The 13,317-nt window shown below is 42.5% G+C and overlaps 2 protein-coding genes across 9 annotated transcripts in view; one reads left to right on the top strand and one right to left on the bottom strand.

The window, feature by feature from the left end:
• Nucleotides 1–515: 515 nt before the first annotated feature.
• Nucleotides 516–11,382, bottom strand: LOC101145040 (putative protein ARB2BP). 2 transcript variants are annotated; one of them, XM_063703983.1, is made up of 2 exons: nucleotides 10,388–11,382; nucleotides 516–2,519 (listed from the first exon to the last, which is right to left on the bottom strand). In XM_063703983.1, the coding sequence occupies exon 2, from the start codon at nucleotides 2,508–2,510 to the stop codon at nucleotides 1,422–1,424; it is 1,089 nt and encodes a 362-aa protein (XP_063560053.1). In that variant the 5' UTR covers nucleotides 2,511–2,519; nucleotides 10,388–11,382; the 3' UTR covers nucleotides 516–1,421. The 2 variants fall into 2 exon arrangements, with proteins under 2 accessions (XP_063560053.1, XP_004036037.4); XM_004035989.4 differs by lacking the exon at nucleotides 10,388–11,382 and adding an exon at nucleotides 5,247–5,535.
• The window catches only part of SENP7 (SUMO specific peptidase 7), a 203,714-nt gene continuing 201,746 nt past the window's right edge, over nucleotides 11,350–13,317 (top strand). For 3 of the 7 annotated variants that reach the window (XM_055381853.2, XM_019024692.4, XM_063703982.1), the window contains exon 1: nucleotides 11,385–11,533. In XM_055381853.2, coding sequence (XP_055237828.2) covers nucleotides 11,494–11,533 — 40 coding nt within the window. In that variant the 5' untranslated portion in view covers nucleotides 11,385–11,493. Of the gene's footprint in view, nucleotides 11,534–13,317 lie in introns of all 7 variants that reach the window. The other 4 variants (XM_055381850.2, XM_019024695.4, XM_063703980.1 and 1 more) reach the window with 4 other exon arrangements.

The following is a 13,317-nucleotide window of genomic DNA, read 5'->3' as shown; positions in this document are numbered from 1 at the left end:
GGTAGATATTCCATGGCACCATTTCCTTTTTTTTTTTTTTTTTTTTTTAAGATGGAGTTTCACTCTTGTCATCCAGGTTGAAGTGGAGTGGCACGATCTTGGCTCACTGCAACTTTTGCCTCCCAGATTCACGTGATTCTCCTGCCTCAGCCTCCCAAGTAGCTGGGATTGCAGGCGCTTGCCACCATGCTTGGCTAATTTTTGTATTTTTAGTAGAGATGGGGTTTCACCATGTTGGCCAGGCTGATCTCAAACTCCTGACCTCAGGTGATCTGCCCACCTCAGCCTCCCAAAGTGCTGGGATTACAGGTATGAGACACCGCGCCCCGTCTCCTTTACTATTTAACACTCTTCACATTTGTAATTTCTCAGCCATTGTAAACTCTGTAAAGAGAAAGGCAATGTTGGGGTTGTTTGCTACGGTGTCCCAAACACCTAGTCTTGACTGGCACATAGTAAGCACTCAGATATTAGTTGAAGATGTGAGTGAACATACGCACAAGACCAACAAATTTATTTAAAATTTATTTTTCTTCAGACCTGATGAACAGGGAGTACAACAAATTTTAACAAAAAACACAAACATACAAAGAATGCAGTTTGCTTATGATGTTTAATTTTTATGTTCACTTGTAATTTTACTATGGTATTATTATAGAAATCAAAGATTGATTCAATATCTAATTTTTATCAATTGCCATTTTGCTGTCATTATATCAAACCACAGCTTTTTAAAAGAAAGATCTTCACACTTAACTAACACTGTAAAATATTAATGATGACACTGAATTCCCAGTTCATCAACAGGCTACAAAAGAGAATATGTTCACTTTTCAAAAAAACAACAAAATGGCCAGGTGCAGTGGCTTATGCCTGTAAGCCCAGCACTTTGGGAGGCCAAGGTGGGTGGATCACCTGAGGTCAGGAGTCCTAGACCAGCCTGGAGAACAGCCTGTCTCTAGTAAAAATACAAAAATTAGCTGGGCGTGGTGGCATGTGCCTGTAGTCCCAGATACTTGGGAGGCTGAGGCAGGAGAACTGCTTGAAACCGGGAGGTGGAGGTTGCAGTGAGCTGAGATGGTGCCACTGCACTCCAACCTGGGTGACAGAGACTCCTCCTCCTCCTCCGCCAAAAAAAAAAAAGCAACAAACCTGGCCATGGCCATGTGCAGTGGCTAATGCCTATAATCTCAGCACTTTGGGAGGCTGAGGTGGGAGGTTTGCTTGAGGCCAGATTTCCATACCACCCTGGGCAGCAAAGTCAGACCCTGCCTCATAAAAACCAAATAATAAAAAGTAACAAATCAAACCTCAAGCCAGAACATCATATTGTGTGTGAGTTGAAAGTGTTCTTTTTTCTTCCAGAATCTGTATTAGCAAAGTTGCAGAAGGACAAAAAAATCTTAGATGACAAAAGTAGTTTAAGCACTTTGCTTTCTTTTTGTAGAGCTTCTAGTCACTATTGGCATTCGAGAGAAATTAATGGTTGTTCTGGCTTTTAAAGCTTTTTTAAAGTACTTAAAAATTGACTGAAGGCTAGAGGAAGGGGCTAAGCTGTACTTTTCTGTACCAGCAGAAACCATAGGAAATTCCTTTTTGAAAACAGTAGCTGCAGGTTTATCCAAAGGCTTAGGACTTGTCACCCATTCACGGCAGTGGTGCTTTATCCATGCTAATAATTGTACATCACTTCCCAGCTGGTGTCCTACATGATGTTCAGAGTCGATAAGTGCAACAGCATATACTTTGCTCATCACCTCCCACCTTCTATGAACAAGCAAGTCCATAAAAACCAAGCCTCCATAACCATGTACAATGAAGGCAATATCCTTGCCTTCAGTCTTTGAAATGAAGTAATCCCATATATAAGCCGTGTGTTCTTCGGGAGTGTTGCTGCATCTTTTTGGAATGCATTTGGGAGGATGCTGGAGAGAGAAAAAGCTCCCACCTTGAACCATTTTTAGAGAAGATGACTCAATATTTTGTGTTAAAAGGCCTTTCCACTCTTTTTCCACCTTTGGTTCCACAAAATTATCATTGGGGTTTAGCACAATTACATCATAGTGTGCCTGCAATGCCATTTGAATACATGGTATCTGACTTCCATGTTGGAGACCATGATGTATTATTGCCTGTTGACTCCACTGACCAGCTCGAAAGACCCCATGGTCTTGAAGAAGGATAAGAAGAGCAGAATGGTGATTTGTTAATGCTTTCTCGCTCATGAAAAAGAAGCTTCTTGGTTCTTCTTTATCAGCCTCAGATGGGATATATACTTTTTCTAATTTGCACACTTTCTCCAAAAGCTCATAAATGTATTGTTCAAGCAAATGGCCAAGGGCCTGGTAGCGCTTGCTATTTTTCTCAAGGACATTTTCATAATAGTTAAAGACAAAAGGCCTTTGTGTCTCAGTGTGTCTGAATTCATCTTTTTCATTGAAGTCATATTTAAGTTCTCCTAGTAAGTCAGATTGTTCAATAAATTTTTGGAAGCTCAGCTCCTGTGTCATTGGTAACCACTGAAAGTTAAAAGAGTAATAGTATATAAGTGCTAGCAAAAGTAAAATGAAAATTTCAGCTTGCCAAATTCTTCCTATGGCACATGATGCTAAATTAACCATGTCAGAAAGACATTAACCTTCTAACCTATGGTAAAGACGTCAATTCAAAATAATTGTGAATGATTCAAAGCAGTGAAAGACTGAATATATGAAGAGACAATGGAGAGACCATATGTAAATATGGATTTTTTGACATAACCTGCAGCAACCTGCCCAGGAAGCCAACCCCTCATTTACAATAAACAACTCAGGAAGTCAGTCTGGTATGTCAGACTGGCAGGAAACCAGATTTCTATCACTAGTGAAAATTCAGGAAACTAACCAGTAACTTCTATAACAATTGGTGCCAAATGGCAAGAACTTCATTAATAACTGACAGCTTTCGTAATTTTGTCCCTATTTCCAACTTGAGACCAACCAGAGAGAGCCAAATATGTACCCCTAATCAATCACGCAAGATGTCCCCATTTCTAGTTAGCTCACCTACAGCCTCCCCATGACAACTTGCAATCAGGGCAAATGTGAAGTCTTCTCTTTTTTCCCCCACTATACAGCTCTCCTACTCTTCTGCCTGCCTTGAGTCTCTGCCAAAACGCAAGTCATAGTGGTGGACTCCCTTGCTACAGCAGGCTCAGAATAAATAGGCTTTTCTCATTTGGTTGGTCTTCATTTATTTCTGCAGAAGATATTTAATAACTTTTGCTGTTAAATGAACGGCAGAAGATAGAAGCAGGAGTGAAATGTGAATCAGGCAATGGAGATTATGATCAATTCAGCGAATACTAGAAGATACAGTTATTCTGATGTCTGAGAAGGAAAAAAATAGGCTAGATGAGAAGTTAACTTAGTTGCTGTAGGTAGAGCTTAAAGCGGGGGAAAAAAGGCTTTGAAAGGTTAAGTGGCTTTCTCTAAAGCCAAACAACTATCAAAGAAATGATTGTGTATGAGGCTGACTCTCAAATGCACTTTCTTAACAGATATATTAACACTCTCCCTTCTTAATTTCTTAACACTGACACTGGCAAGCTACATCCTACTTCCAATAAGTTGCCCTCAAAATGATTTTCAGTGCAACTTGAGTTGCTATTAGGCCTAAGGCAAAATTCAAATGGTGGTTGCTTGGATGTCTTAAATCTCTTTTAATTTTTTTTTTTTTTTAGATGGAGTCTCACTCTGTTGCCCAAGCTGGAGTGCAGTGGTGTGATCTTGGCTCACTGCAACCTCCACCTCCCAGGTTCAAGCAATTCTCCTGTCTCAGCCTCCCAAGTAGCTAGGATTACAGGCATATGCCATCACACCTAGCTAATTTTTTTGTATTTTAGTAGGTTTCACCGTGTTGCCAGACTGGTCTTGAACTCCTGAGCTCAGGAAATCCACCTGCCTCGGCCTCCCAAAGTGTTAGGATTACAGGTATGAGCCACCACACCTAAATTTTTAATATTTTTCCCCACTTCAATAAGCTGGTCTAAGATTTCTTAACTCCCTTCTCACTTTCTAAATCTTATTCTCTGACCCCTCTAACCCAACAGGTACTTTATAAAGGTTTTTGGTTGTCCAAAGCACTATCCACGCTGCTCTCCATTCCTTCCTTTTCTATGAAAAATGCTTCTAGTCTTTGCTGATCTCAGGTGTTATTTTGGAGAGACAGGGTCTGACTCTGTCACCCAGGATGGAGTGTGGTGGTGTGATCACAGCTCACTGCAGCCTCGACCTTCTTATCTCAGGGGAAAAAAAATATTAAAAGAGATTTAAGACATCCAAGCAAGCACCCCCTCAGCCTCCCAGGTAGCTAGGACTACAGGCACATGCCACTGTGCCTGGCTAATTAAAACAAATTTTTTTTAGAGATGGGATCTCACTATGTTGCCTAGGCTGGTTTGAAACTCCTGGGCTCAAGTGATCCTCCTGCCTTGGCTTTCCAAAGCGCTGGGATTACAGGTGTGAGTCACCATGCCCAGCCTCTCTCTCAGATGTTATTACGTAATTAATTTACTTTTTCTAAAGTGTAAATAATTGACAGACTTAACTATCCTTTAAAAAAAAAAAGCCTTGAAAATGGATGCAATGCACGGCAAAAATCCATGCTTCAAAAATCCAAGAATTTTTTTTTTTTTGAGACAGAGTCTTGCTCTGTTCCCCAGGCTGGGGTGCAATGGCATGACCTTGGCTCACTGCAACCTCCGCCTCCCAGGTTCAAGCTATTCTCCCGCCTCAGCCTCCCAAGTAGCTGGGATTACAGACATGTGCCACCACGCGTGGCTAATTTTTTGTATTTTTAGTGGAGACAGGGTTTCACCATGTTGGCCAGCCTAGTCTCGAACTCCTGACCTCAGGCGATCCACCTGCCTCGGCCTCCCAAAGTGCTGGGATTACAGGCGTGAGCTACCGCGCCCAGCAAATCCAAAAATGTTTTACATTGAGGCCGTGGTGAAACAATCTAATGGGATGTCACAACCTTGTTCAAAATTTTCAGTGGTGATGTTTGTTGACTTCTTGTTTCCAGACTGGCATGTAAAAATCTTGGAAGTTGCTACTCAGTCCTAACAACAAGTAAAAAGCTAGACAAACCAAAAATCAACAGCTCTTCTTCATAAGATCCATAAAATAAGTAAGGTTACTGGGCATACTACCGCCTCCAAAATTGGAGGGACTGAAAGCAAGTGAATGTAGAGAATCACAGCTTACCAGAGCAGAAACTAGCCGCTGAAGCCTCCAATGGAACAAGTACCAGGATAGGTAAACCTGAAGGATCAGTGTGGACAAGTCAGAGGGACCTAGCCATTCCCTCTTCCCCGCTCCCCAATTTTTTTTAAGCTCCTGGATCTCTCACAGGTCCTCAGGGTGATTATCCATGCCTCTGGTAGTGGGTGGGGAAAAGGAGCCATTTTGAAATACACCAGAGCATTTTGTTCTTCTTAACAAGGTCTGCCCTCAGGGGAAGCTATTTAATGAGAAGCTAACCTGCTGGGGTTTTATCAGAGCCTAACTGACTTGGGGGAAGGGAAATACCCAACTCTAGCCCACTCTAGCTACCCTGCCCAACCCAAGAGGGTTGTAGTGAACTGAGACCTGTGAAGTTCACAGTCTAGATGCATAGGCTTACTAAAATTCTCAATGGTCTCCCTTCTCACTCAGAATGAAAACTAAGTTCTTACCATGGCCGACAAGGTCTCACATGGCCCTTAGCTCTCCAATGTCATTTCCTACCACTCTCTCACTGGCTTACTCATCCAGTTACATGATCCGGGTCTTAGCTCTTTCTCAGGTGTCATTTCCTACCACTCTCTTGTTTACTTCACCATAGTCGCACCTGGTCTACTTTGCTGTCAATTTGTGAAGGAAGCTCCTGTTTTAAAGGTATTCACTCTTGCTATGCCCACAGCCTGGAATATTCCTCCCCATTATAGATATCTATAGGGCTTTTATTTTAAAGTTTCTGCCCACTTTTTATCTCATCAGAGTGATTTTCTTTGAGCAGTCTATCTGAAAGAGCAACTCTCTCCCTTCCTTTTTTTTTCGGCACTTATTACCAACTGACGTATGTTTGCTTACTGTCTACTTCTCTCCATTAGAATGTAAGTTCTATGACAGCAGGAACAGGGACTTTGTTTTGTTCACTACTGTATCTCTAGTTCTTGGAATAGTGTCTGGTGCACAGTAGACACTTAAATATTGTTAGAATTTTACAATTTTTTGCCAAGCACATAAAGAAGTAAAGCACACTTTAAAAGTCCTCTAGCAATATATTAATACATAAGAGAAAGATGCAAAGCTTTTGAAAAATTAGAGACTTCTTTTATAATTCTAAACTTAATAAATGTCAAAGGTTTATTAATTATTCTTAAAGAATATTCCATCCATCAATTTATATATGCTTTGTCTTTTGCAAATCAAGATAAACCATCTCTCAAGCAAATTCAACATGGTTCATCAAAATAAAAAGGGAGAGAATCAAACAATTTTTTTTTTTTTTGAGACGGAGTCTCGCTCTGTCACCCAGCCTGGAGTGCAGTGGCGCGATCTCCGCTCACTGCAAGCTCCGCCTCCCGGGTTCACGCCATTCTCCTGCCTCAGCCTCCCGAGTAGCTGGGATTACAGGCGCCCGCCACCACGCCCGGCTAATTTTTTTGTATTTTTAGTAGAGACGGGGTTTCACCATGTTAGCCAGGATGGTCTTGATCTCCTGACCTCGTGATCCGCCCGCCTCGGCCTCCCAAAGTGCTGGGATTACAGGCGTGAGCCACCGCGCCCGGCCTAGAATCAAACAATTTTTATGCTTAATTTTCCAAAGACTGGATTAGAATAAGATAGTGTTGGGGAGGAAAAATAATTATTTCCTTAACCCTCATGAGTTCTTAGTTGGAATGAACCCTTGTAACAACAGAAAAACAAAGAAGTTTATTAATGCATGCAGCGCATATCACCTTAGAGAAACCTAAATGCGGAGTAACTCAAAACAGTGGCTTACAACTCTGGCTTATGTAAGTATCTTCAACGAAGAACAATAAATTTCTGGAGAGAAGAAAGAACAAAGGAAAGAGTTTTAGGCTTCCAAGGGTGAGAAACTGTGGGAATGTAAATCTACAGAAGGAAACTAATACAGTAAGGTTTGTTTGCAGATTCGTCTGGGGCTTTCTGGGCTGGTAAGAGCCTAGACAGAATTTATGTCCTGCCTTTTAGGCAGAAAAAGGAGAGAGCGAGCTTTCCCTCCTTAATTGCCTTCAGCTCAAAAATAATTTTTATATAAAAGAGGTATATTTTGGCCTGGTGCAGTGGCTCACGCCTGTAATCCCAGCACTTTGGGAGTCTGAGGCAGGTGGATCACGAGGTCAGGGGTTCGAGACCAGCCTGGCCAACATGGTGAACCCTTGTCTCTACTAAAAATACAAAAATTAGCCAGGCATGGTGGCAGGTGCCTGTAATCTCAGCTACTCGGGAGGCTGAGGCAGGAGAATCACCTGAATCTGGGAGGCGGAGGTTGCAGTGAGCTGAGATCGTGCTATTGCACTCCAGCCTGGGCAATAAGAGCAAAACTCAGTCTCAGGGAAAAAAAAAAAAAAAAAAAGGCATATTTTGAGGTGACATTCTGGTTTCCTTCAATAGTTTACCTTCAAGAATAAGACTGTTAGAGCTAGAAGGGACCTTACTGATATTCTTAGCTAACATGTTTATTTTATAAATGGAGAAGTTGAGGCTTTCAAAGGTAAAGTGGCATGCCCAAAGTAACTGAGGCAGCTCAGGAGCCTGAGAGAAGATTTTTTTTCCCCTTTTTTGACTTTTATTTTAGGGTCGGGGGAACGTGCAAATGTGTTACAAGGGTAAATTTTGTGTCACTGGGGTTTGGTATACAAATGATTTCATTACCCAGGTAGCGAGCATAGTATCTGATAGGTAGTTTTACAACGCTCACCCTCCTCCCACCCCAAGATTAGTTTTTACCAAATATTTAAAAATGCATAGTATTTGACTTTTTATTTCATTCATTTACCAAAAATTTAGTGAGGCCATTTGGTAGGCACTTTGTTTCCTGTGTCAAGTACTCCAGTCGTTTTACACAGAATAAAATTTTAAAAAAGGAGAACAGCATATACGCATTAAAGAAAATGTGAAATTAGGCTTTTCCAGTATCCTGGATTAGGTGGTGACACAGCTGTAATGATTTGTTCTAGGTGTGGTTATTTCTTAAAAAACAATTGTGAAAATATACATAACAAAATTTACCATTCTAACCATTTTTAAGTGTGCAGTTCAGAGGCATTACGTACATTCACATTGTTGTGTAACCATTACTGACATCCATCCACAGAATGCTTTTCATCTTACAAAACTGTAACTCTATACCCACTAAACAAAAACTCCCCATTCTCCCCATCCTAGGCACTAGCAACCACCATTCTACTTTCGATCTCTCTGAATTTGACTTCTCTAGGTTAGGTGTGATTATCTTTAAAGAAGAGGGTGGGTGGGACACCAGAATCATAGATGCAAATAACTTTAATTAGCGTATTTGGATTTTTAAGGAACCCCTTTCCTTTCTAGGATCAAAAGTGGTTACATTTAACAATATTTACATTTTTCACAGGTGATTAGTAAGCTTTTATAAGAAGTAATTTTATAATCAGAGAAGTTAGGAAATCCCCTGGTTACAGAGTAATAATCTAATACAGTAATTATAATCCTTTTTTATATTTAGGAACAAGGTCCTTTTGTATATACCATGCCATTAAGAAGCACAGAATGGAGAATACTTTTACTCAGAATATTTAAAAATATCTAATGATAGTTTTTTTTTTTACAATAAGTTTTCATTTATTTTCATATTTAGGAAAGCAAAACAAAACAAAAAACCTCTAGAAAATATGTTTGAAAGAAAGAATACTGTTTTGGTACAAAAGCAGCACTATTTTTCTTTTCCCAACACAGAAAGCAATTATGCAGTTTTTTAGAAAAATAATAATGCCTGTATTACAATTCCATTTAGTAAATTGTAGAAAATAATAGTGGTTGTGAAATTATATCTGTAGAAATTTCAAAATAAGATGAAAGTACATAATGTCCCTCCCCACTGTTCACCTCTCCCTAGGAAACAAAAAAGTTGCATTTAATCCACCAGAGGCAAGGACACATAGAAAAAAGAATATTAGAGGTAGGAAAAAGAAAAAAGGAGATGTCACTAAGTGTTGGTTTTACCAAATTGGAGTATGCAACAGAATCGTCTGGGAAGTTTATTTTTTATTTTTTTTGGAGACAGGGTATCTGTGTGTCGCCCAGGCCGCAGTACCGTGTAGCGATCATAGCTCACTGCAGCCTCAAAGTCCTGGACTCAAGTAATCCTTAAATCTCATCTTCCCCAGTAGCCGGGACTATAGGTGTGCTCCACCGTGCCCGGGTCATTTTTTTTTTTTTTTTCCGAGACAGTCTGGCTCTGTCGCCCAGGCTGGAATGCAGTGGCCTGATCAAGGCTCACTGCAACTTTTAACTCCATGGGCTTAAGTGATCTGCCTGCCTTAGCCTCTTGAGAACCTGGGACTACAGGCATGCACCACCACGTGTGGCTAGTTTTTAATTTTCTTTGTAGAGAGGAGGTCTCACTATATTGCCCAGGCTGGTATCAAACTCCTGGGCTCAAGGGTGAGTCATAGCATCTGGCCTGTATATTTTTGTGGAGAGGGGGGTCTTGCTTTGTTGCCCAGGATGGTCTGGAATGTCTTGGCTCAAGCTATTCTGCCTCGGCCTCCCAAAGTGCTGGGATTACAGACGCGAGCCACTGTGTCCGGCCCAGCTTGACTTTAGAGTCAGTTAAGTTCTTTAGTTAAAAAAGTTAATTTCGGCCAGGCGCAGTGGCTCACGCCTGTAATCCCAGCACTCTGGGAGGCTGAGGCGGGCGGATCACGAGGTCAGGAGATCGAGAACATGGTGGCTAACATGGTGAAACCCCATCTCTACTAAAAAATACAAAAAATTAGCCGGGCGTGGTGGCGGGCGCCTGTAGTCTCAGCTACTCGGGAGGCTGAGGCAGGAGAATGGCGTGAACCCAGGAGGTGAAGCCTGCAGCGAGCCGAGATTGTGCCACTGCACTCCAGCCTGGGCGACAGAGCGAGACTCTGTCTCAAAAAAAAAAAAAAAAGTTAATTTGTGAGGAAACTGAAAATTCAATTATTTTTCAGAAAGCAATGTTTTTGTTAAACAGAAATTAACCAAATAAAACGAAATCCTTACAGTAAACTTCAATCCCAGCAAGACTTAAAGTATTTCTGCTTTGCAGTCATTCCTGCCATGTAGAACACTTCCCCAGGCCCAACACCCCACAACACCTGGGGCCTTACCTCTACCTGCGGACTGACCACATTATAATTAAGAAGGCTTGACTCACGATGAAGGGGACTGCTCTAGTGGACGAGTTGGGCCGATCCCTTTATTGACTCCGTTAGGATGGCAGATGGGGGTTGGAGGGATAGGCGTTAGGGGTATAAAGGGGCCAGCTTGGGAATCAAACCCTACTTCCAGAGTCCCTTCGGGCTTGGAACATGCCAGAAACATTTTCCCTGCTTAGAGCACTGTGCTGAATTTTGTTAAACTTGTGATTAAATCGTCATGAAAGCTTACACGTGCATTTAAAAATTATTCAGATATGCGCCATTAGGGATAATCAGGCCAATAGTACCAGACGTTGAGTTCATTGAGGACTGGGTTAGTCCCTTAAGTATCGTGGTAAATGTTAATTGAACAAATTCCAGTTTATAGCCACCCACTTTCTGTCATATCAGCATTTCAGTTATTGAAAAATTAAGTTCTAGCTTTTCTTTTAAGGAACTTTAAAAATCACAAGTTCGAATTTTAAAAAGGAATCCTAAGACATTTTTCCTCGTCTGCTGACATATTTCCACAGCAAATGCTAAACTAATAGCTAGGCTATTATTAGGTGATTTTGCCATCTTAAAATCTTTTGGTTTCTGAGTTCGAGGAAAGGCATTGGGGGCAAATATGTAAGAGAGGCTGTGAGGGATGTAATACTGCAAACGCTGACGTTTTGTTTTCATAGTTGTTTGGCCACCTCGCGAGATCCAGTGAACCGGAGGAGTTCCTGTTTTTCCCTTTTAATTTTTGTCAATCTAATCTTCAAAGTCAACAAAGCTAAAATCGAGCACCCAGGTGGTTCACCTCCCCAGAAGGGCTCAGATCATGAAATAAACGCCACCAAAAAAACGCTGGAAGAGGCAGCCCACAGTGAAAAGTCCCAGGAAGTGATTTCCGGTCGAAGGTGGGAGGGGCGGCTGATTTCCGGTCGAAGGGCAGGCGACTGCTCTTGCGCAAGCGCGCTTCGCACTTTGCTGGCTTTTTTTTTTTTTCTTTCCCCTCCCCCTCCCTCTCCCAAGCCGGAGGGGTCCTGAGGTGACAGCGCCTGCAACTGAAATTTCAGCAGCGGGAGAAGATGGACAAGAGAAAGCTCGGGCGACGGCCATCTTCATCCGGTGAGAAAGGGTCGGAGAAGGGCTGAACATATTGTCTCCTACCCGGAGGAAACGGGAGGCGCAGGCGGCAGCTGGGGTTGCGGCCCGAAGCCGCGGGGGCGAGGGCGGGTGCGGGGAGAGGAGGGGGCGCGCACAATGGAAGGCTCCCGGGTCGCCCCCGCCCCTGGAGTCGAAGACCCGGTCCGAGCTGTCATCGAAGCCTCGGGCGCTCTTCACCTCAAAACCCCTTTTATTTTTTCCCTCCTCCCGTGAACACCCTCCTTGCGTCTCATCGGCCCATGGATCTTCCCGGTTGGCTTGTCACTCTCTGCCACGCCTTCCTCGTAATTCCACCAATGTTCCAATTTCATTTCGGCTTCTCAGCGCCTGACCCCACTTTCCTCTCTTCCTTTGATTCTCGACTTTGCGTCCCTTCCCCTCTCCCTCCTCTTTCCCTCAGCAGGTAGCTGCTGCTGGGGAGGAAAGGTGGGGCTTGCGAACGGAGACTCCTTTCTTTGATACAATGCCTCTCCGGGTCTCGTTCTGCTGAACAGGTCCGCCTAATAGCCTTTTTGTTTTCCAGCCTCCCCTGCGTCTTCCAAAAGTGATTGGAAAGTCAAACAAAGGATTTGAAGCCGTGCTTTCGTTGTGTTTTTATTTTCAGCATATTTTTTGTTTTGGACGTTACTTTGTTTTAAATGACTATCTTCAGTTTTGTGTACAACGTCTTGGAAACAAGAAAGTGGAGTTATAAAAACGTGAGGTAGAGCTCCTCCCAGTTGAGAAGTTTTTATCAAACATTTCATCCATTAAGGGGTCCTCAAGTCCTTGTGTTAAGTCCTATGGATGGTAGGAGGAGAGGACGAGGACTCATATGCTTACAGTCCAGTACACAAACGAACGCCCAATGAATCAATTATTTCATTTCATTTTTCTGTTTCTGATGGTACCGTTGATTTCTGCAGAGACAGTTAACAATTACAGATTTATTGGCCGGGCGCGGTGGCTCACGCCTGTAATCCCAACACCTTGGGAGGCCGAGGCGGTCGGATCACAAAGTCAGGAGATCGAGACCATCCTGCCTAACATTGTGAAACCCCGTCTCTACTAAAAAATGCAAAAAATTAGCCGGGCGTGGTGGTGGGCACCTGTAGTCCCAGCTACTCAGGAGACTGAGGCAGGAGAATGGCGTGAACCCGGGAGGCGGAGCTTGCAGTGAGCCGAGATCGCGCCACTGCACTCCAGCCTGGGCAACAGAGCGAGACTCTGTATCAAAAAACAACAACAACAAAAAACAATTCCAAATTTATTTAGGAGTGCCCTGTGGCAGTGCATCTCAAACTGCTTTCAGCCTTAATTGCAAAGGAGAGTGATTATGGATCTCTGGGGACACTGCTTGAAGCAGTTGAAAACCTGAAATCCCTTTTCATGTGCAACCAATGTTATCGATGTTCTTGGTGTATATTCTGGAGATAATAGTTATTTCCTTTGAAAGCACATGTATAAATGATATATATGTATATTTATACATACATGTAGGTATATGCCTCCAACTGATGAGTGTTAATAGTCTCCACCCCCCACCAAACCTCTAAGTAAAATGGACACATTAGGAAAACGCACAATGCTTAGCTGGTGTCATTTGCGTGCTTCCTAACACAGAACTTTAGGTGTGATCGTATGTTCCTTTGAGATGCACAACCTTTTTTAAATAAATGCATTTCATCTAGGTTTAATACATTTTTGAGGAGGGAAGGTAAGATATTTGCCTTGTACTTCAACAAGTCACATTCCTTTTTACCTGA

This window comes from Gorilla gorilla, chromosome 2, assembly GCF_029281585.2.
Source record: "Gorilla gorilla gorilla isolate KB3781 chromosome 2, NHGRI_mGorGor1-v2.1_pri, whole genome shotgun sequence".
NCBI lineage: Eukaryota > Metazoa > Chordata > Mammalia > Primates > Hominidae > Gorilla > Gorilla gorilla.
The sequence above is the reverse complement of the archived record's forward strand: the minus strand, read 5'-3'. Positions and strand labels throughout refer to the sequence as shown.